The sequence below is a fragment of the Watersipora subatra genome, chromosome 2 (genome assembly GCF_963576615.1).
Source record: "Watersipora subatra chromosome 2, tzWatSuba1.1, whole genome shotgun sequence".
In the NCBI taxonomy this organism is placed as follows: domain Eukaryota; kingdom Metazoa; phylum Bryozoa; class Gymnolaemata; order Cheilostomatida; family Watersiporidae; genus Watersipora; species Watersipora subatra.
In genome coordinates this window covers 24,132,689-24,157,201 of record NC_088709.1, presented here as the reverse complement: position 1 = coordinate 24,157,201, position 24,513 = coordinate 24,132,689, and the positions used below count along the sequence as shown (strand labels likewise).

The following is a 24,513-nucleotide window of genomic DNA, read 5'->3' as shown; positions in this document are numbered from 1 at the left end:
CAACCTTGATGTCCCCTCACTTTGATGTCACCCCACCTTGATGTCACCTCACCTTGATGTCACCCTACTTTGATGTCACCCCACCTTGATGTCACCCCACCTTGATGTCACCCTACTTTGATGTAACCTCACCTTGATGTAACTCCACATTCATGTCACCCTACCTTGATGTGACCTCACCTTGATGTCACCCTACTTTGATGTCACCCCACCTTGATGTCATTCAACCTTGATGTCCCCTCACTTTGATGTCACCCCACCTTGGTGTCACCTCACCTTGATGTCACCCTACTTTGATGTCACCCCACCTTGACGTCACCCCACCTTGAGGTAACCTCACCTTGATGTCACCCCACCTTGATGTCCCCCACCTTGATGTCACCCCATCTTTTTGTCACTAGTTGTGGAAGACTTATGAACATTTATTGTCACATGACTTCAATGTCACCTTACTTTGATGTCACCCGACTTCGATGTTATCCCACATTCATGTCACCCCACCTTGATGTCCCCTCACCTTGATTTCACATCACCTTGATGTCATCCCACCTTGATATCACTAGTTGTAGGAGAATTATGACTAATAACCTGGCCATCCCGTGCTCTATGAGAGAGCATAACTCCGTGCTCTATGAGAGAGCATAACTCCGTGCTCTATGAGAGAGCATAACTCCGTGCTCTATGAGAGAGCATCATGTGTAATAAGTATGTGCACAAGCTGCCCAATTATATAGCAATTCAACAAAGTGGTGAAGTGATGCACTTGTTATTGTGTCTGGCTACTAAGTTGAACACAGGATTTAGATTCCTGTGTGATGCACCTTTTGCTAAATTAACATATAGATTAGGGTACGCAATTAAAGAGGAAATCAAATTTTTCTTATGCATTTGTATACTCATATTATTGTAATTCTCCGGCAGTTAGGAATGGTACAAGATTAGAATTTGAAGGTCAGTAAACTTCATACGCACATACGTGCAACAATTTGAAAACACCTATGAAAAATTTCACACAAAAGATAGGCTGAAATAAGCTTTGAATGGAATAAACACATTCTAATCCCATTGACACTCGTTGCAGGTATAGTAATTCCACGACCAAACGAGCGGAGCGAAGTTTGAGAGTTTTTATGACTAGAAATTCCACTGTCATACAGCCCACGACCAAAGTGATATTGGAAAAAAGAAAGGGTACTGATGGTTGAGAAATGCAATATTAGCAGTCAAATGGCACTGCAGTGCAATAGGATAACTGCAATGATAGCTGTAATTTACTGGGTGTGGGTGTTATTATATACAACAAACAGCAATAATGGAAGGAAAAAATTATATGTTTATATCTCTCCCCCTGCAATAAGAAAAATGCAATATTGGCCAATATCAGAAGTAAAATGCACTGATATTATTAGAATAACCAATATTATGAATACAGTAATACAGTAATAATAGAAAACCAATGCACAATTTTGTTTACATTTCAAAACGTCATAGCTAACAATATCAAGAAGTATCAGGAAGAATATCCAAGCTTATAATTAAATATTGTAATAATCTCATAAGAGTCGTTAGAAAAAAATATCATCGTCATTTCCTTTACTTTCACCGCTTTGGACATCAGTCAGAATACCAAAGTACTCAAAAGTTTCCAAAATGTCAGCTATCATAAAAACTCTCAAAATTTGTGGTCGTGAGATAAATGCATGTGCACACAACTTACGAAAATTATTCATCAACAACATCGCAAACCCTTGTTTCGAGATCTCATCAACAATTTTAACCAGCGTTTTGTAGAGTCGTTAAAGTATAATAATGATACAAAACACATATAAGCCTATTTAAATATGTTACCAAGTCTTTGTAAACCGCCGACATTATTTTAAAACTTACCCATCTGATCTGATTATACACAAATAGACAGATTTATTTGGCCGAAAATCGTTATTAAAACTGGCCAAGCCTTGCTTTTATCAAAATTAAGACCGGCAAATGAGACGCCGAGCGACAGAAAAGAGAACAATTAAGTCGTGCGCATTTCACGAAAAAATAACGTGCGCATTTCACCAGTCTATAGCATTGTTGAATTGCCGACGGTTTCTGTAATTAATGTAGGAGTACAGAAATCGTTTCCCTTTTGCCGATTTCAAAGTAACTGACATTTTGGAAACTTTTGAGTACTTTGGTATTTTCACTGGTGTCCAAAGCAGTGAAAGTAAAGGAAATGACGATGATATTTTTTTTTAACGATTCTTATGAGATTATTACAATATTTAATTATAAGTTTGGATATTCTTCTTGATACTTATTGATATTGTTAGCTATGACATTTTGAAATGTAAACAAAATTGTGCATTGGTTTTCTATTATTACTGTATTACTATATTAATAATATTGGGTATTCTAATAATATCAGTGCATTTTACTTCTAATATTGCATTTCTCCTATTGCAGGGGGAGAGATATAAACATAATCTTTTCCTTTCATTATTGCTGTTTGTCATGACCAAACACTTTTCTAAATAAGTTTTCTAAAAATCTATATAAATATCACAACTTCTTGGTACTGTTAGCTATGATGTTTTGAAATGTAAACAAAATTGTGCATTGGTTTTATATTATTACTGTATTAATAATATTGGTTATTCTAATAATATCAGTGCATTTTACTTCTAATATTGGCCAATATTGCATTTCTCCTATTGCAGGGGCGAGATATAAACATATAATCTTTTCCTTTCATTATTGCTGTTTGTTGTATATAATAACACCCACACCCAGTACATTACAGCTACCATTGCAGTTATCCTATTGCACTGCAGTGCCATTTGACTGCTAATATTGCATTTCTCAACCACCAGTACCCTTTCTTTTTTTCATTATCACTTTGGTCGTGGGCTGTATGACAGTGGAATTTTTAGTACATAACAAATTTAACATTTAGTATTTATACATATATTAGCATATTAACAATATATACGCATATGTACATATATATTAATTGAAGTGCTTGTTTGTCTGTTATCTGACTGTCGCCTGTTGAGTGTCTAGCTATAGCAATTAAAATTTAAGAGCAAAAACTACTTAACGCTGGATTTGATCTTGGGACCTTCAAATCAGAAGGCAGACATTCTATTTACTAGACCAAGCAGCTACATTGCTGTACCGTAAAATAATTGTAGCCCAATTGTGGAATTAGTCATTACACCGGTTAAAATACTCATGCTTGAAATCCTTGTGAAATACTGTTAGTTATTACTAGCACAATTGAAGATCATGAGTGCGTGAAAGATCATGACACATAGCGATTATTAAGCTAGTTTCAGACAAGGTTCTTATAATAGTAAATAGTTAGCTGAATGCTTGGGTAATAAAATAACTACCCAATAAATTTGTGTAACTTAAGCTAGTAACTTAAGCTAATAACTTACTATAAGAAAGGCCAGGTCTTCTGTCTAAAGCCAGCTTGTTACGTGTAAAGATCTTTTACGCAATCATGATCTTCAAGCATGCTAATAATAACCAATAGTATTTTCATAAGTGCTGCATAGGTATGTGCACAATCACTCTATTGTAGAGCAATGCATTCGCTTGGCCTAGTGGATAGACTCGCCTGTCTGCGAACCTCGACGTTCCGAGTTCAAATTCAAGGCCAAGTAGATTTATATACAGTCAAACATGGATAACTCGTCCACGGATAGCTCGAACACATGGTTAATTCGAACATTTCCTTTGGTCCGTTCCCACGTAATGATAAATTGCTATAGATAACTCGAACTCAACACTGTTAATTCGAACTGTTTTTTTGCCCAACAGCTACCGAAACGGTTGTTATCGCTTTAGAAAATCACTTTATTCAAAGCCATAGAGGTAAACTTCATCTTTTCGTAATTCATAAGCGTCGTTATTACCACCATCGGCAAAATATTTTTGTCAACGACTTTTCTAAAAGTTTGGTGAAATTTGATTTATACTGCGATACGATGAATAGCACGGGCTAGCCGGGTCACGCGCGCAAGGATTTTCGCCACGCACATACAAAACAAAAATCGCATGTTGTTTTGTATGTGCGTGGCGAAAATCCTTGAGTGCGTGACTCGGCTAGCCCGTGATGAATAGTTTTCCAACGTTGATTCCGTGTTGAATCAACGTCGGAATGTTGAATGTTTAAAACGTCTTAAAATTGTTGTAATACGTTGTCTGAGCTACAAAAAACTATTCATCGTTTGACCTAAACACAGAATACGTGTGTACATTCAATAAGTATCTATTAAAAAAGCGTGAGTGATATAGAATGTACCGTGAAACCTCGTAAAACTTCTAATTGAACTGCCTCGGAGTGTTGCTCTTAACGAATCCCAGGTAAAGTAAGGTAATCTGCATAAACTTCAAGAAAAAACGGCAAAATTGATCGTGGGTAAAACCCCAAAAGAAAAAAATGTCTTTTTTTTGAGCATTTCAACAACGATCAAGTTTTGCCAATGTCAATCTGAAAAACGTCCTGGCAATAACATCACCTCAAACAACAAACCAATCTCAAGTGATAGAAAAATCTCTATACTTTTTCCTGAAAACGTTTTAAACTTTACATTAGAAGCATTTAATTTGAAACAAGCCATTTGTGCTTTTGATTTATATTATAGTTTGTATATGTACATGTATCTACTAATAAATAAGTAAATATATGGACTTGTGACAGTACTCTGATAACTTGAACACTCTGATAATTCGAACACTTTTGCTCGGTCCCTTGAAGTTCGAGTTACCCATGTTTGACTGTATATAATATATTATATAATATATAATATATATTATAATAATTACATATATTATAATATATATAATATATATTATATATGTATTATATATATAATATATATAATATATATATATATTATAGTAACCCCCTTGTTTGCCTTGTCCACCGCCACTATATCTGGTTGGTTTGCTAAGACATGCTTGTCAGTTCGGATGTAGAAGTCCCAGAGGATCTTAGCACGGTCATTCTCATTGATACATATGATATATATATATATATATATATATATATATATATATATACCGTAAAACCTCTATTTGAACACCGCCTCCAATTGACCGCCACCATTGAAGAAGAGTTGGAAAATGGAGCGCCATGGCATTCAATTAGAGGTTTTACGGTACATGTATTTATATATATATAGTTGATGTATATGATATTATACATGTATATATACATGTATAATATCATATACATCAACTATACATCATATATATATACATATATGTATATACATATGATATAATATATGATATGTATACACATATGATATATATATAAAATTTATTCATGTAAAACCTTAGATAAAAAACAACTTCATTACTATTAGTTTCATGTCTGTTACGCAGACAATCATCAGATAAAATTGTTTTGGTCCAACTGAGTTATATATGTAAGAGAGGTGTAATTACTATAATGACTGATAGCTATGTAATTGCATTTCGTAGTGTGTATTTAGTAGAATGTCGGCATGTGGAAGCTAGCTCGTTACGCTTGTTGAGTGAGCTCATTTCTGGTTTTGTGAGGATGATGTACTTTTCTGATATGCACAGGTTACAACGCTTGGTGGCTGGGTCGTATGGCCTTGCGTGTTGAACGATTTTCCATTTAATTGTATACGGTGTGTTCAGGCCTTTTAGCTGCCAGATGTAGTTACTAAGCTCTGTGGCAGATTGCTTGTCCTGGTGCCTGAAAGATGATATGTGGCCGCTGAGTCGTGTCTTAAAGGTATTTTCTGTGAGGCCAATATAACTTTCTGTAGGTTTGCTACCCTCGTCTGCGGTGACTACAGCTTGGTAAATGAGCGACTTGCTAAGACAGTTTCCTTCGAGAGGGCATTCATTTGGTGCGCGACAGTTGCATGTTTTGTTGTTTGCTGGGTGCGTCGAGGCGTTGTTCAAGAGCTTCTTATTGTGATTGTTGATGGTTTGTTTGATGTTAGGCATGCAGCTGTAGCCAATCTTTGTGTTGTTTCTATTAAATAGCTTTCTTAGAGGGTGATTGCTCGGAAAAGATTTATTTAATATTTTGATGAATGTCTGGCCGATGTTATTTGCCACGTTTCTGCTATATGGTGGGTTGAACCATGTGATTTTTCTTCGTCGCCTGTGTTGTTTAGTTGGTGTAGTGGTCTCATGGGGTGCGAATTTCAGCTGGTGTGTATATCCGCTTGCTGTCAATGCCTGCTGGTACGGTGGTGCTGCTCGGTTGAACTCATTAGCATCGGATGAGATTGCTGATAGTCGGTGGTTGATTGCTTGAGGTAGCTGCTTTATAATGCAGGGTGGGTGGTTGGATTGAGTGTGGATGTATGACGGGATGTTATTGGGTTTGTTGTACGGTGAGTATTTCCCAGTTGTTAGGTCGAAGGTGACGTCTAGGAAGTGTGTCACTTTTTTGTTGGTTTCGGCTGTGATGTTTAGTCCGTGCTTCTTGAATATAAGGCAGAGGTCTTTTTTTATTTTTTCGGCTTGGCGGGGTGTAGATCCTGTTACTGCTAAACTGTCATCTCTATACAGTCCTAGGTTGATGCTGTGCTTCTTACTGATCTCGTGTAGTAAGAATGAGCCAATTAATTCGCACGTTTCTGCTCCGTCGTAACTCCCCATTGTCACGTCAAAATGGGAGTTTTCTCCCCTTTTGCCCCACGTTGTATTTCCGTTGAATAATACTGATTGTTTGGTGTGCATGATGATGTCTGTGTCCTCAGGTGTAATGTTATCGTAGTTTGATGCAAATTTTAATGCTGATTGGAGGAGTTCGGCTGAGATAGAGGGGTAGAAATTGACTACGTCAAACTATCTTTATAGAGTTTGACGTAGTCAATTTCTACCCCTCTATCTCAGCCGAACTCCTCCAATCAGCATTAAAATTTGCATCAAAAAGTTGCAGAAAAGTGCGCTATTGGAAACAGCTAAGATCTTAAGGCGAGTGATCAAACTCCCAGGCCTGCAGTAGTAGGAGGCCCGAAATAGAGCTGAGATTATCACCAACCTTTTGTTAACCGGGGTGAAGAAACAATATTTTATATAATCTGGTCTAAATCTATATATGTTTATAAATAGATTTAGACCAGCTTAAGTTACTAGTGTAAGTTACTCAAATTCATTAGGGAATTATTTTATTACCCATGCAACTTCGAGCATTTATCTAGTTCACTGACATTATCACTCATTCTAGTCATATTATCCCGCATTCCAGATGTATTAACACTCATTTCTGATAACACTAATGCTATATTTGGGCACATTTGGCATTTAATCCTTATGCAAGCCCACCTCAAAAATAATTTTACTAACTAAATGTAATTACCAGCTGATAGTAGCGAAAGGCAGTTCTTTTGTTTTGGCCTTCGTTGCTATCCGCTAAACTATTGTGAGCCCAGGTATACAAATCAGAGAAGGTAAATCTACATATCTCTATACTACCTTGCTAGAGACCTACCGAATGCGCAACAGGAAAATGGATGAGATAGAGGTCAATGTATGATGTCTTCAATCTCTTTAATGACTTCTCAGTTTCTTTTCGGACATGTTCTGGAGCCATGCCCATAGGTGTGAGCTGCAATATGTAATAATCATAACAGATATAAGGTGCTGTGCTATAGATCGATGTAAGGGTTGAGGGTTATGCGTGAGAAAATTTTGAAATGTATCTATCGTGATAAGCGTCAGGTTAGTTCTACTTATATCCATAAATTTGGAGTTATCTTCTACATACCGCTTTCAGCGATTTGTGATAGACAAGGTATTTACTCTATCGAAGAGTGATGAATAAATTTAATAAAATACTTTAATCAATCCTCAAATCTGAAGGTTATAATGTGAGTCTTCAGTTTTTGTAGTCTATAAGCTTTAAATTATTTACAAAGATCTCGGGTTACGGCTTTTACCGATGGTTCCCTCTGCATGCGATTGTCTGCTGCCAACAAATCCTACATGGCTTGGTTATCATGTTACATTATGTACCCCAATGAAGGCAAAATCTACTATATTTCTTTTAAATCTTTGATTAGTTTGTCATTAAATTTCGAACACCTCCCATGCACTAAATTGTGTACTCTTTACACGTAAGGTGAGTGTTTATAGTAAACATGTGCTCACTTTGTGTAATCTAATGCATAGGGAATCTGAAGGTATCATTTGTTTACATAGTTCAAACAGAAACTATGCATATAACGTGACTTTATATGATCAAACCTGTTTCTTGTCTTTTGAAAAATAATATTATTTAATAGGTAATTTAATTAATATAATTTAATAGTTCCAGTCATTTGCTAGTTCAACTTTTACTGAACTGCTGTTCCTACAGACACTCTTGTCAAATCTTTCCCTGATAAGTATTGACACAATTTAGACCCTGGCTGTTACAACTAAACTCTGCCAAGTTATTTTTAACTTTTTAGACTACACTTGCCAAGCTAGAGGATTGCGCAATGAAGCATGCTAAGTGTTGCTAAGTGTTTCCTGGAAAGCAGACAGAAAAATACACCAACATCTACTCATGGTAGCAGCTAGCTATAAACATCAGATTCTAGTCCAATAGATTTGTCCAGTTGCACAGATCACCATTTTGTTTTCTTAAAGGCATTACCTAAACATCAAAAAGTTTTTTACAAAAGAATTACACACTCTTGACAACTTTGAAGCTTTCAAATAATCAAGTACTTATGGTCACTCACAGGGGGTTAATATATGTGCTACATGTAACTATGGCTAATAAAATGTTGTTTCTGAGGCTATTTAACAATAGACCTTTCAAAATGTTTGGTTATTCCTACCACCAATTCTTAATAGCTGCTGTGTACTTAAGTCTTGCAGTGGTTTGTCAGAATTTTTACTGTAAAATATTTTGAAGTCATTTACAGCAGAATTGGTTAGTAAAGTAACTTTCACTCAATAATTTGAGTCCTTTTGAAGGCTAAAAAATTACATGTTTTCCTATTTATTGTAGAAAAGTCACTTACTCAAGCATTACATAGTCTTCTTGCATTATACCAAATAGATAAAAAAGTGGCCTTTTCTTTGGAGCTATTTGCAGTAATCTTATCATTTTGTTTTCTTTTTTAGCACCTAATTGTCTCACTATTCAACATATGACACAAAATACATGGATATCTCTTTCAATTCTTAATGATTACGTTGTTTCAATGTTTCTTTACAGCCATGCAGGCTAGAGGTTGCAACATTCCATCTAATTAACTACATGTTTGTGTGGCAAATATACTGAGACCAAAATGTCCTCTTTTTGCATTTTGTTAAGCAAATTAGTTTCATTTTCAGTCATCAAAAAATATATTGTTGAGAAATGACTAATTTACATAGCACAAAAATTTTATTTTTGCAATAAATCATGGAATTTTGATTTTTGTCTTAATTTTTTTTGACAAACATTACTTTTTTGGAAAATACAGGGTCATTGCCGGAAAACCAGCTATTGCGTATGAGTCAGCTTTACAGTATGATAACGAGGTTGCTGCCAATTTTTCAAAATGGGCCTACTGAAATAAAATACAAAAGTTTATAAAAATAGTTTTTCAGAAATATAAAAGCGTCTTGGTTAAGCTAGTTGAGTTAAATAAAATGATAAGCCAAGCCCATTAGTTTAGTAATGCATCATACATCACTTGTTTATGTTATACCAGTGATGAGCCAGCTGCAACGAGTTTCAAAGTCCAGCTAAATGCTATGATAGGGCCAACATTTAGCCGAGCAGTTGGCACTTACTACTATGATAAGGGGCTAGTCACAAAGTCAACAACACGGCAGATTAAGTCCTTGATGGACAACCAAAGAACTATTGAAATATAGCCATGGACATGATACGGTACCTTTGTAGTTATGAACATTTCCTCTCTCATTATTTTACCATCTTTGATTTGCTGCTCGAGTACTTCTCCTATCCGATCTTCATTTTGATAGTATTGAGCTGTATCTATATGTCTGTATCCAACGTCGATAGCTGCCTTCAAGGCTTCTCCATCCGTCTGCAAAATTAAATGTTAGGTCATTTCCATATTTCTATAGAGATTTAACAAAGGTCAACATAATTGGTAAAAAAGAGCCAATTATATGCTAAGTTCATAAGACATTATCCATTAAATTAAATTTTAGGTTTGCCATTTCAGATGAAACTGTCAGAAAGTGCTGGTACTTTCTAGAGAAGAAATGTGTTTGTAATTCACCCTTTCACTTGTACTCCTACAGTTGTGGTTGTGTGAAATATTTTCAAAAATACTGTGAAAAACATGCGCAGCTGATGAAGTACAAAAAATCAAAGGGAAAAATAATTTCTATTTCCTATCTTCAGTATAAAATTGCTGCATTTTTTAAATTTGGCAAATTCAACTGGATTCAAATATAGAAAAATATTTGATTAACTATCAGTCCAAAATAATGCTTAAAGAGTACAGCTGGTTTACTATTAGTCCCGCATTGAGACTTACCTACGTAATCTAGACCTCACCTAAAATTTTCAATAAAACTTGCTTATTGAACTGAACCTAGCTTATTCAACATAATCAATAGAACTATCCAAAACTAAGACCAGAAATTGACAAACATGATCAATCAAACCTGGTGAATATATTGAACAAAAATTCAATAACATATCCAGCAGTACATTGTGAGTGTTTCAACACAACTTGCCCAAAGAAATCAAGGGGTCCTTTTTATCAGAACTTGTTTAACACGGTAAAAGGAGCTTGTTCAACCTAACCAGCAGAAGTTGAATTACGCAATCGCAGAATCTGTCATTGTATTGGTACAAATTCTCTGATTCGCTTTTTCCCTCTCTTTTTCTCTACCTCTCTCTCACTCACTCTATCTCTCTCAATCTCTCGCTTTCTCTCTTCCTCCCTTCCTCTCTTTCTCCTCTCTCCCCTTCTCGCACCCTCTCCCCTTCTCTCTCCCTCTCTTTCTCTCTCACTCTCTCTCTTTCTTTCTCCCGATCTCTCTTACCCTCTCCCCTTCTCTCTCTCTTTCTCTCTCTCTCTCTCTCACCCTCTCTCTCTCTTCTCTCTTCCTCTCTCTCTCTCTCTCTCTCTCTCTCTCTCTCTCTCCCTCCCTCTCTCTCTCTCTCCCTCTCTCTCTCTCTTCTCTCTTCCTCTCTCTCTCTCTCTCTCTTTTTTTTTCTTTCTTCTTCGCTATCTCCCTCTCTATTTCCCTCTTTTTTTCTCTTTTTCTCCTCACTCCCCTTCTCTCACCCTCTCTCCTTCTCTCTCTGCCTCTCTCTTCCTCTCTCCTTTATTCTCCCTCTCTCTCCATCTCCCTCTCTTTTCTCTCTTCCCTCTCTCCCTCTCTCTCCATCTCTCTCCTTCTTTCTTACTCTCTCTTTCTCTCCTCTTTCTCTCCATCTCTCTTCTTTTCTTTCCCCTCTCTCCTCTCTCTCTCTCTCCCTCTCTCTCTTCCCCTCTCTCTTTCCCCTCTCTCTTTCCCCCCTCTCTTTCCCCCCTCTCTTTCTCCTCTCTCCTCTCTCTTTTCCCTCTCTTCTCTCTTTTTTCTCTCTCCTCTCTCTCTCCTCTCTCTCTCCTCTCTCTCTCTTCTCTCTCTTTTACTTTGCTCTCTTTTTCTCCTTCTATCTCCTTATATCAAGTACAAAAAGTGAACACTTGTTCACAAACGGGGACTTTTTTTTACTACCACTAAACAGACATTTATCAAACACACTCATCAAGCCCACTTCCCACTGTTTCATTATGTATATCTACTATACATTTATGTCTTCTAGAATATCTTAGGTCAATCGTACCAACATCCAAGTACCAAGTCCAACTGTAGGCATACGCTGTCCTGTATGCAGCCTCACACTTCCTGTTGTCGCCATTTCAACTCAACTATTTTACAACTGCGTTTTAGCTCTCCGCCAACAACTGTGTTTGGCACTTATCAGCAAAATTATGACAAACAAGATTAAACGGTAGGCGTGTTTTAGATTTGCTGCTCTGCATTGCAAGCTTTGAGACAGCTTGGAGGTCCTGCTCATAATTACACATGAGCTTGAGAGATATATGAATGAAGTAGTGTGATGTAAAACAGCAGGTAGTATACCATTGTCTATATATATATATTAGTCTCAGTGTCTGTCTTTTGTCATCCGTATGTCCAGTTATATCGATAGTTTTAAGAACAAAAAATTGCTTTGCACTGGAATTGCACATACTTATTACACCTGCTGATATTTAATGGTGGTTGGTTAAAATACTCGCACTTCTTGCTTCAGTTAGCATGGTTGAACTACTAGAAGAAAAATATGTGCTCAGACTTCCCCAAAATGTGATAAATATATGAATGTATAGCATGAACTTAATCAAACTTACAGCACACAGAAATAAACAAACACCTTTATTTAAAAGTTAGAGTGATATATGTTGTATATGTTGATTAAAAATCTATTTTCTGTTCCAAAACATTTATTTCTAGTGCACCGTCGGGCATTCACCTAGTATTGTATAACTTAGAAATTAAAAACCTACGACAAGAGAATGAGCAAATAATGTAATTATATGTTCCTTTCTGCTGACATGTAATTATCAATTGCATCTCAGCGGGAAGGGCTTTTTAAAATTACCTGCTGTTTGATTTCATCAGTAATTTATAATTAACTTTTATCAAACCCGTTATTAATTCTTGAGCAATTATATTATAAAAACAGCAAGTTGCAACTCTTTCTACTACAATAACATCTCTCTATACTAGTGTCTTCTTGTAATGTGACTAATGCAGCTAAAAACTTCAAGTTACGATGACTTTATTGGAACATTTTATAAGTTACAAGGTAAAGTTTGAGCATTTATTTGTCACAGTTTTCAAAGCAATTTCTATAATACAACATACAAAGTTCCACAAAATATTTTGTACAGGCCGCATATGTATGCGGTTCTCTTTTATTTTGTTTAAGTCTATCATGTGGGAACCTTCCTTTTGCAGCTATAAAATTATGGATCCAAAGAAGCGTAGAGCAAATAGTACTGATACTAAAATTAAAATAAAATATTTGTGTAAAATTCTAACAACAAATAATGTAAATGAAAAGCAAACTATTAAAAATATTTCCTAAGAAATCAAAAAAACATGTATTTATAGTCATAAGGAAACTTAAAAGCGATGCAAAGAATGGAAAGCTTGACACTAGCAAAAGCGAAGAGACTGATTATGATAGTTGGAAATAACAAAAACAAATTCAACATACAACAAAAAACGCATATATACATTTTATTTTAATATAAAGTTTTGAAGTTTTGGTTAAAATACCAATTCCTCTACCCAAGAATCATTCATTTTCTGCATCTCCCAGGTTATTCATCAATTTGCCTGTTATTAATGTAAAAGCTAAGAAACAATAAGATTCTTGTCTATATATTATTACTTTAATTAATGATTTGTTCTACATATAATTCATCTTTTACTTTCAATTTGTAATATAGTTTATTATGTAATATTTTTAATGCTCTGTGTCATTACTTGAAGTATTTATTGTTAGCTGTTTGAGCTGTAGACTGATTTAGACAAAATGCATTGTATGCCGATCTGGTGATCTTTGCTTTTACTACAACAGTTTTGGGGCCCATAGCAGGTTTGGGAACATATTAAGTTCACATGTAAGATTTCACACTATTAGTCAGAGGTCACTTGACACACCAGAGTCCTATCAGTATGAACTTATTACTTTGTATAAAATAGTGTAGATGGAAAAGCAGTAAACTATATGAATGTTGATGCTGCCTGTGGTTTTGTGATTAGACAGATATAATGATCTAATTTAAGTCCAGCTTATTCAACATTCAACAGCAGCATGAAACTCTATGATATAGAATTATTAAACTACTCATCAATTGTCTTCTTTTCTTCCCTCTAACATGGTATTGTTATAATATATACATCTATGATTGCAGACAGATGTTTATGCGAGGTATCTATAGTTTTTTCTAGTCATAGATGTAGTTTAATAGATACAATTTATTACAGATACTGAATTACTCAATCAACTGTCTTCTTTGCTTCCAAAAGTTGCTAGATAACCAGAGCGTCTGATACGATAAACGTGATCAATGTAAATAGCTCACTCAATGTTCTCTCTAACATAAGATATACAAGGTAAATAACAAGGTAGTCATTTGAGTAAGTACATGTAGTAATCTATGAACATAAGTATAGTAGAAAACTTACTCAATTACTTCCTATTATCCTTCTCACCGACAAGTTCGACTCGCAACTAAATCATCTGTCAATTTTTTTCCCATTTTCTTATACTTCATGCAAGTAAACTTTATTTTCACCCTTGATTAGTTTACAAAGAAATATTACTTCTCCTGTAAAAAAAACTTTAAAGCCTTATTGATATTACTTTTGAAAATTTCATCACCTTTAAATAAGGTTATGTAATACTATACCAGTCGCAGTATTTGCAGATACTGGTACCCTGCCTGTCTAGTGTACTGTAAAAGATTGTCTAATGGCAATCAACTACAGGGAATAAATATGTACACAACTATTCTAAAAACTTGTGAGCTGGATGATTAGCCCAAATGTTAGTGTTGGGCTGCCGACTGAAAAATTATAAGTTCTTAGCACCCTGAGTATCCAGAGATTTTCAAAAAAAATTTGTCAAGTGTGCCAATAAATCACAGAGAGCAATTAGTGCACAAATATTCTGAATACAAAAATAATATTGAATGGCATACGTGTTAAACCTGGTTCCTAAATACGCCACAAACACTGGTGGCAGGATCGCAAAGCTATCGGCGGTGAAATAGAAACCTACCCACCGAGTATCGCCGATAGTTGCCGGCGGTCATTGCAAGTGTTTAGAGCCGTTCAACTTTCGGAAGAAGCCGCTAGCAAAACCTTCCTGAAATTCACTGTACAGGTGAAGGTCAGCGCTTTTGAAATGGCATGGTGAGCAGCTATGTTTATTCGAAAAGCAGCGACGCAGTTTTATGTGAACAAAAACTGCTGAGCTTAGAGCCCCATGTGTTTTGCTGCGCGAGATTACCTCCAGAGTCTCACATCTGATATGGGAACAACATTTTAGAGCATCAGTCTAACAAGTTGGGTTTCTGAGGTCCCTGGAAAGCAATTTTTTATTTTGACTTTTAACCTTGGCTTCCGACAGACAAACGTACATACATGTTTACTACACTTTTAGAGAGTATTGTAAATCTCATAATTTCCTGTTCACACTGCATGCTGCTCAAACATGAAGTTTTTTGAGTATGACCATAGGTATAATAACCAAACCCGACATACACTGCCAAAGAAAATGTTTCTGGTGCTTACTCTATTTTTCTACTTTTGACCAAATCTGAATAGTATTAAGTGCTTCATTCAGCAGAGTTACATCATGTTTTTTCAATTGGTATCAGTTAAACATTATCATTCATTTTAAATAGATTTATTAACAGTAACCAATATTTCAGTTTTGTAACATGTTTAGATTTAATTGTCAGTAATAAATTTAATAGGTTAATTATACTAAATTTTGGAATGGGATTGACTAGAATGAATAAGATCAGAAATGAGTACACCAGGGGAAGTGCAGGTGGGGAGAGGATTGGGAAGAAATTGAGGGAGTAAAAGCTAAGGTGGTAAGGTGATGAAGAGGGATGAAGATTATGTAGGGAAATGGTTGCTGAGCATAAAATCGCCAGGAATTAGAAGACAGGGAAGAGCCAGGAATAAGGAGACAGGGAAGAGCCAGCAATAAGGAGACGGGGAAGAGCCGTAAAGAAGGAGACAGGAAAGAGCCAGGAATAAGGAGACAGGGAAGAGCCAGGGAGGAGACAGGGAAAATCCAGGGATTAGGAGGCAGGAAAGAGCCAGGGATAAGGAGGCAGGAAAGAGCCAGGGATTAGGAGACAGGGAAAAGCCAGGAATAAGGAGACAGGGAAGAGCCAGCAATAAGAAGACGGGGAAGAGCCGTAAAGAAGGAGACAGGGAAGAGCCAGAAAAAAAGGAGACAGGGAAGAGCCAGGGAGGAGACAGGGAAAATCCAGGGATTAGGAGGCAGGGAAGAGCCAGGGATATAAGGAGGCAGGAAAGAGCCAGGGATTAGGAGACAGGGAAAAGCCAGGAATAAGGAGACAGGGAAGAGCCAGCAATAAGAAGACGGGGAAGAGCCGTAAAGAAGGAGACAGGGAAGAGCCAGGAAAAAGGAGACAGGGAAGAGCCAGGGAGGAGACAGGGAAAATCCAGGGATTAGGAGGCAGGGAAGAGCCAGGGATATAAGGAGGCAGGAAAGAGCCAGAGATTAGGAGACAGGGAAAAGCCAGGAATAAGAAGACAGGGAAGAGCCAGCAATAAGAAGACGGGGAAGAGCCGTAAAGAAGGAGACAGGGAAGAGCCAGGAAAAAGGAGACAGGGAAGAGCCAGGGAGGAGACAGGGAAAATCCAGGGATTAGGAGGCAGGGAAGAGCCAGGGATATAAGGAGGCAGGAAAGAGCCAGGGATTAGGAGACAGGGAAAAGCCAGGAATAAGAAGACAGGGAAGAGCCAGGGAGGAGACAGGGAAGAGCCGGGAATAAGAAGACAGGGAAGAGCCAGGAATAAGGAGACGGGGAAGAGCCAGGAATAAGAAGACGGGGATGAGCCAGGAATAAAGAGACAGGGAAGAGCCGGGAATAAGGAGACAGGGAAGAGCCAGGAATAAGGAGACGGGGAAGAGCCAGAAATAAGAAGACGGGGAAGAGCCAGGAATAAAGAGACAGGGAATAGCCAGGAATAAGGAGGCAGGGAAGAGCCAGAAATAAAGAGACAGGGAATAGCCAGGAATAAGGAGGCAGGGAAGAGCCAGAAATAAAGAGACAGGAAAGAGCCAGGAATAAGGAGACAGGGAAGAGCCGGGAATAAGGAAATGGAGAAGAGCCGTAAAGAAGGAGCCAGGGAAGAGCCAGGGATAAGGAGGCAGGGAAGAGCCAGAAATAAGGAGACAGGGAAGAGCCAGCAATAAAGAGACAGGGAAGAGCCAGGAAGGAGACAGGGAAGAGCCAGGAATAAGGAGACAGGGAAGAGCCGGGAATAACGAGACGGAGAAGAGCCGTAAAGAAGGAGACAGGGAAGAGCCAGGAATAAAGAGACAGGGAAGAGCCAGGAAGGAGACAGGGAAGAGCCGTAAAGAAGGAGACAGGGAAGAGCCAGGAATAAGGAGACAGGGAAGAGCCAGGAAAAAGGAGACAGGGAAGAGCCGGGAATAAGGAGACGGAGAAGAGCCGTAAAGAAGGAGACAGGGAAGAGCCAGGAATAAAGAGACAGGGAAGAGCCAGGAAGGAGACAGGGAAGAGCCGTAAAGAAGGAGACAGGGAAGAGCCAAGAATAAGGAAACAGGAAAGAGCCAGGAATAAGGAGACAGGGAAGAGCTGGAAATAAGGAAATGGAGAAGAGCCGTAAAGAAGGAGCCAGGGAAGAGCCAGGGATAAGGAGGCAGGGAAGAGCCAGAAATAAGGAGACAGGGAAGAGCCAGAAATAAAGAGACAGGGAAGAGCCAGGAAGGAGACAGGGAAGAGCCAGGAATAAGGAGACAGGGAAGAGCCAGGAATAAGGAGACGGAGAAGAGCCGTAAAGAAGGAGACAGGGAAGAGCCAGGAATAAAGAGACAGGGAAGAGCCAGGAAGGAGACAGGGAAGAGCCGTAAAGAAGGAGACAGGGAAGAGCCAGGAATAAGGAGACAGGGAAGAGCCAGGAATAAGGAGGCAGGGAAGAGCCGGGAATAAGGAGACGGAGAAGAGCCGTAAAGAAGGAGACAGGGAAGAGCCAGAAATAAGAAGGGAGTAAAAAGTCAAGAGATGGCTTATGGAAGTAGTGAAGAAGGATATGAGAGGACTGACTGTGACAGATAAAGATGCGAACAATAGAAGCATCTTTATCAAATAGAACAATAGAAGCAAAAACATATTATTTGCAGTGACGATGCCTAACAGACAAAGTCGAAAGAGGAAGAAAAAGAAATTTAATAATCTTTCAAACTTCAACAGATTATTAAAAAGGTTTAAAGAAATAATATTGTCAGTAAAACATTTGCATCTAAAAAGTTGATATTAATGTAGATGTCACAAATACATCTGAAAAGCGTCTCCCAGTCATTAAATTACATGTATATGAAAATCGTTTATAGTTATAACTTCAAAGTTTTTTTTTATTAAGCAGGTCGCATATACAGTGAGTTTAAAATATCTACAGCTACTGTACTAAAATGGATCTATTTGCATCTTTCAGTCGTTAAATACTGTAGCTGGGATATTATAGCTGGTATATTGGATGATTCTGTCCTAGTAACTATCTATTTGCTATTAAAGGCAGTCTACTATCCACATCATGTAAATATAAGTTTTGGTTTCTGACAAAAAGGAATAGTCCTAAAAAGAACGAGACATTGTGACCTTCACCTACACAAATTCTGTACTGAGGCTGATTTCATAGGCAGACATACATGATTCTTTGATACATGGATATAAAGGTAACTTTTTGGCGTAAAGCTGGCAATAAAATAAAAATGAAGCTTGAGAAATGGCTAGCTTTAACCTTACATAGTTTTTCAACTTTTCGAGAAGTACCTTGGAGTTGTATGCTTTTGTTACTATGCAATTCAGGTAGGACATAATTACATGTGGTGTATATATAATATTCAGCTAGGCAGAATAGTTATGCCAAAGCATAGAGTAAGGTGAGGTGGAATAAAATTTAGACAATAAAAAAGTTAATATGGAAGTAAGTTCTGTACACCTAGAATCTACATCAAGCGCTCAAAATATAAGTAGGTAATAATTTCTCTATGATGAGCATTGCAAAATACCATTTATATCTTATCAAAGAATGTAGCCCGTGTTCATTTTAATAGATATGTTTTGTTTTGTTTTATTCTGATTTATTTTCATCAACAATAGTAATTAAACAAAAGAAAAAAGCTGGAAGAGTGATGAAGCCCATAATACACATTAGCATAGCTAGTCAGGGCGTTGGGCTTGTCGTCATCCCGTAATTAAGATCAATTTTTATGAGTAATTAGGTTTTATTCACTTGTTAAAAGATGTAATTTAAGTTTTTTCTTGAAACCGGCCCTCTTTCTATGTTCTTTATAGTATTAGGTAGTTGGTTCAAAATGTGGCCTATTGGTAATCCACCCTGCGATGGCCTGCACGGAAAGAAGATTGCTGGAGATTTAGACAGAAATTTGAGAATCGAGTTTGATATAGTGTGCGAGGGAGGTAATTGCAATAAAATCCATGATGGACTAAAAGTATAATGCAGTATGAATATAGTGAACTGATAGGTAGTATGGATGATGATTTAAAAAGAGGTTTGGTGTGAGGGGGTTTTTGTGAATGGTTCTTATCATGCGCTTTTGAAGTGTTATCAAACTCGTAAGATGGATGTGAGGTGCGTTGCTCTATGCCTCAATGCAATATGAAAGTTTGGAATTAACCATAGAATTGTATAAAATAAGCAAAGGTTTGTGGGGTAAATATTCAGATATGTGGTAAAGTAAGCCTCATAAGGATTTCAGTTGTTTTAGTAAATATTCAATGTGTTTTTTCCAAGTGAGATTAAAATCAATAAAAATACCTAAGAGTTTCGTGTGATCTGTCTGACAAATTGGTTTGTTGAAAATGAAAAAGAGATGAGTGTCAGCTAAATGAAATTTATTTTGCAGGTTTCTTTAGTAACATGAAATTAGTCTTATCACCATTTAGGGTGAGTTTAATTGTTAGAAGAGCAGCAGTTTTGAATAGCAAGAAGTTCGTTATTTAAACAATCTATGCGCTCGTTTATGTTAGGGGTTTCGAAAAAGAGATTAGTGTCATCTGCACGAAGCAAAGGTGTGAAAAGGTTGGTGACATGTTTTAAATAGTTTATCTAAATTAAAAAAATAGTTGGACCAAGGATGGAACTATGAGGTATACCACATGTTAAATCTAGTATGAAAGATAAAGTGTTACCAATAATAGTGCGTTGTTTACGTTCAGTTAGATAGCTTTTGATCCAGCTAATTGTGGTAATGTCAAAATTAAGTTTGTGGAGTTTTGTGTACAATATGTTATAATCTATTGTGTCAAGGCTTTACTAAAATCTAGAAAGATGCCAAGAACACATTTGCCATCCTTTAAAGCACATAAATTACATAATTTTTTTATTGTATATTTCAATACATCTGAGTCTTGGCTTTCAAATGAGCTATTGTTTGCCATGGTGAGACAAACATTGGTTGGTGTTTATAGGATTTCCCCAGAGCTCTACCCCGAAAAAGTTTACTGGCATAGTCTCGAAAATTGTGACGTCACAATTCTCATATTCGTTGTTGTGTGCTCTTACCGCTTATTTATCAACTACGAAAGTGACGATGATGACGCTAGTGGCAGGCGAAGGTAGGACAACTCCAGAGAACCAATGAAGATGGCAAAGGAATCAGTGTCATTAGTTTTCCATGTACATATTATTTCAATGATAAGTACCTCAGACTCCAAGAACCATACTATATTTTCCTGATGATATTATGCAATAGCTGTTTACTTTTAATGTGATGTTGAGGGTGACGGACTGAGACTAATTAATTTCAAGCATTGCATGATCTTGCAAAAGTGCGATTGACATTCAGTCCTAGGGCCACGTAACCGCAGGTCATAATTTAATCGATGTGATTTCATTATCTTTATCAATGACAGTACATGTATTGAAGCATAATTAATTAACCCAGAACATGTGTTTGTATTGGTCGGGCGTTAGCACGATCGCGGGCATTGTTGATTATCTAGAATCTTAATTTATTATTAGCCCTCTCCAGGTTTAACAGCACCGATTGTCACAGAAAAACCAGCCTCAATGGCAGCGAAAGGGATCAACGACCTAAGGCTAAATGAGAATTATGACGACACATTTTGAGTACCTGAACCAAGTGTTTTTTTTTGCACGACGTACTTTTGACACCCTGTTTTTCATAGTTCTAATATTCTTTGTGTATTGAATATAGGCTCATTCGAAAGCCAAGACTCTGATGTATTGAAATATATAATAAAAAAATTATGTAATTTATGTGCTTTAAGGATTTTAAAACATTGTTAGTCAATTTAATTAGTGCGTTCTTGGTGCTGGGATTTCTCGTAAAATCATATTGTCTCTCGTTAAGCAGTAAAGTACTTTCAAGGTATTCCATAATCAGTTTAGTTACAACTTTTTCAATTATCTTACATAGCCTTGATAGCAAACTAATGTGTCTGTAATTAAAGAAATTTTTATTTGAGTGGTTTTTAAACCACGGTTTTACTTTAGCTGTTTCCATTTTACTTGGTACTAGAGAAGTTGTTAAAGGTTGACTTGCAACAAAATTCACATTACAGTTATTTGGTATCATAAGATTCACCATGTCTTACTCTGTGGTATTGTAGGTGCAAATTGACGATTAGTCCAAGCCAAAACAAAACTGTAAAGTAGTGAGCATCTATATTTGATACGGGGTCTTTGGTAAAACCCGAAGTGTTTGCCATGAATTAGTGCTACGATAGGTTTTATATTGAACTTTTTATTTGCCTTTCAATTCACGTGAGAACATCATGTGACAAGACGATAATCAAACTGCATGTAATGAATACGTCAGATAAATAAAGAGATTCCAATCTACGACGGCTTTTCGTTTTTGAGCATTTAAGAGCTTGTAATCACATTTCCACGAGAATTTGGCACCTACAACACAACAGAGTAAGACATGGTGAAACTTTTGATACCAAATAACTGTAATGTGAATTTTGTTGCAAGTCAACCTTTAAGCTGGAGTTTAAAATGTCAGGTATTAGCTGATAATAGCAGCAATAGCTTCTGCCACATCATGAGCTAATTTTGATGGAATGTTGTCAAATCCGGTTGCTTTGGCTGGGTTAACCTTTTTCAGAAGCTTGGTTACATCATTGATGCCGACTTGTGATAATTTGAAAGTTAAACTTTTAGTTGATATCTTTTGTGTTAGCTTTACTGGATTCTGATTAAACTTTTCAAAAATTTTTTTCCAGGGATGGACCAATAGAAGTAAAATAGTTATTAAAGGTGTTGGCTATATCAAAATCTGTAGTCAGTTCTTTTTCATGATGCATTATAGATTTTGAGGCTGATGCTGATGATTTAGTTTTGCCAATCCTATTATTTAAGATTTGCCAGAAGTGTTTAGGCTCAGAAGCACTTTTTATTAGGGATTCAAAATAGTTCGATTTGGCATTGCGGAGCTCCATGGTTATTTAATTCCTTAATTTTTATATCAAGTTTTTAACTTTGTGTTAAGTGGTGAGTTGAATGTTTGAGAGAAGTAGTTTCGCTTTAAAATAAGCTTATATATACGAGCTGAAATTCAAGGTTTTCTGTTAGTTGTGTGAATGGGTGATGAAGGGTATTAATCAAAGGAGCATGCTTGTTGCAAGTTGTTTTGAAAATGTCTAAGAAAGTGTTATACTTTGTTTCAGTAGAGTTTGTTTCCTATATTCAGTGCCAGTCGATGTTAAAAAGATCAGAAGCGAAAGCTTGTCTGTCATAGGTCTTGAAAGAGTGATGACACGAATGATTGCCTGAGGAATGTGGTCTGAGGTCGGTGGGGTGCAGAGCAATAAAAGTTGGCAAATGGTCCTTTATGTCAGTCTGAATGATACCACTCCGTAGGGAAAATTTGTCAAAATTTATTATTATGTGGTCAAAACATGCTTTGATGCGAGTAGGAATAGTGACAGTATGGAGATAGTTGGAATGCACTAAAATGTTATTATACAACCTACTCACCTGGGTACATTTTAAAATGTAAATTTTGATATCTCCTAGTACGATCTGTTTTATACCACCTTTATTTTCAAGAAATTTATTCAGCTCATCTACGAATTCTACTTTGTTTGAGGATGCATGGTTGTCGATAGAGGATTAAGAGAGTGGGGCCAGTTTCAAGTTGGGCAAACTTGCCGCCATTGAAAGTTATCTGTAAGGCTTCCGAGCTTTTAAATTTTATTTCACGGCTTTCAATGTTGTCAGCTATGCCACTGCGTATGTAGGCTTCAACTCCTCCAGCTCGGTCTGGTCTCTGAATACCTGTAAAAGACTATTTAGGTAGGTGAAAGTAAAGTGTTTTGTTGTCATAAATAAAAGTTTTAGGTAAACATAAAACATCAAAGGGTTTGGGGAGTAAAGAACTCATAGTGTCTAATTTCTGAAATTTATACCGTTGACTTTGTACATTTGCAATAAGGAGGCAAATTGAGTCCGACGTAATAGGGTCCAATTGATCAATCATGTAGTTTGCACATGTGATACTCCGATTCATAATATCCACAGAGTTATCTAATCGATGATTTTCAAAGCATGGTTTATTCTAGATGCTTAAGATCGTCTTCACATTTGATGTGAATCAAGGGGAAATCACTAGTCTTTCTTAGCTATGTATTTTGGTTGACGGTCCAGGCAAACTTGTAGTTATGTTCTTTCTTGAATTTTCTGGTTTTGTAGATTAACTCGGCTTGAACAATGGTGATGTGATCAGAGTTTGTTATCCTAAAGACATTACCAATATTGGTTGGTACAATAGCATGCAAGATCTTTTGGCCAATGGTATCCAGAGCTGCCATGATATTTTCATTCGGTATATGTGGTATGCCATATACTATCACGGTTTTGGCTCTTTTCTGGTGTTCCAGTTTGGTTACAGTTTCTGTTTCATTATCATTGTTTTTTGTTGCAGTAGATTTGATGTGGTCCTTCAGTTTGTCATCAATGAACTCCAATGCTTTCTCAAAATCTGATTGCTTTTGGGTTACTGTATGAAGTCCATTTTCAAGTTTGCCTAAGCGCTTGTCAAATATCTCCATTCAGTCTAATATTTTGTCCAGCTTTTCATGGATAGAGGCCATATCTTCATCCTTCATTGGTTGAGTTCTACTCCTAGTTTTAGACATTCTTATAAGACTTACCAATTTTAAGGGAAGCTCATATAGATTGCACTGCCTCTGTCTGGTAGAAGAAGCTCTGCAGATCCTTCAGAGTATCTGGATCTCCTTGTCTGATTAAAAAATTGCCTAGCACTTTACATAGACTTGGGCATACCCCCTGGTCGCGCACAATAATTCTATCTGCCATACTGGTATGGGCAATTATAAGATCAAATTGTACAATTGTGAGAGAGCTCAAAAGCATGCCTTCTCACGTTGAAAGCTAAAGACTATTAAGCCATGCCAAGTTATTGGAAAACTTATTTGTAATTTTCTGTCACAAAGTTGCACACAACTCACTCATAAGTCATATCTGCATGCGTCTCACTTTTCAACTCTGACCACCCCTGGGTGCCAGATTAAATCTTAACTGCCGAAAAATTTGCAAGGAAGGCCAGACAGGTTGGAACTAAACCATGAAAATGCACATCACTTCTGCTACTTCTTATTTCAAGGTCACATGAATTATGTGTACATTCTAGATGACTATCTAGTTGATCGTGCCTAAAAAATAAAGTACATGTAAATACTATATTCGCTAGTA

General features: G+C 36.9%; 2 protein-coding genes across 2 annotated transcripts in view; one reads left to right on the top strand and one right to left on the bottom strand.

Moving 5' to 3' along the window:
* The window catches only part of LOC137388079 (aldo-keto reductase family 1 member A1-A-like), a 30,853-nt gene extending 18,991 nt beyond the window's left edge, over positions 1-11,862 (bottom strand). The window contains exons 1-3 of the mRNA XM_068074593.1: positions 11,783-11,862; positions 9,864-10,019; positions 7,478-7,594 (exon numbers count right to left, since the gene is read on the bottom strand). Coding sequence (XP_067930694.1) covers positions 7,478-7,594; positions 9,864-10,019; positions 11,783-11,857 — 348 coding nt within the window. The 5' untranslated portion in view covers positions 11,858-11,862. The remainder of the gene's footprint in view (positions 1-7,477; positions 7,595-9,863; positions 10,020-11,782) is intronic.
* Positions 11,863-14,920: 3,058 nt separating this feature from the next.
* On the top strand, positions 14,921-16,084 carry LOC137388078 (uncharacterized). The gene is made up of 2 exons (XM_068074591.1): positions 14,921-14,928; positions 15,763-16,084. The coding sequence occupies exons 1-2, from the start codon at positions 14,921-14,923 to the stop codon at positions 16,082-16,084; spliced, it is 330 nt and encodes a 109-aa protein (XP_067930692.1).
* Positions 16,085-24,513: the final 8,429 nt, after the last annotated feature.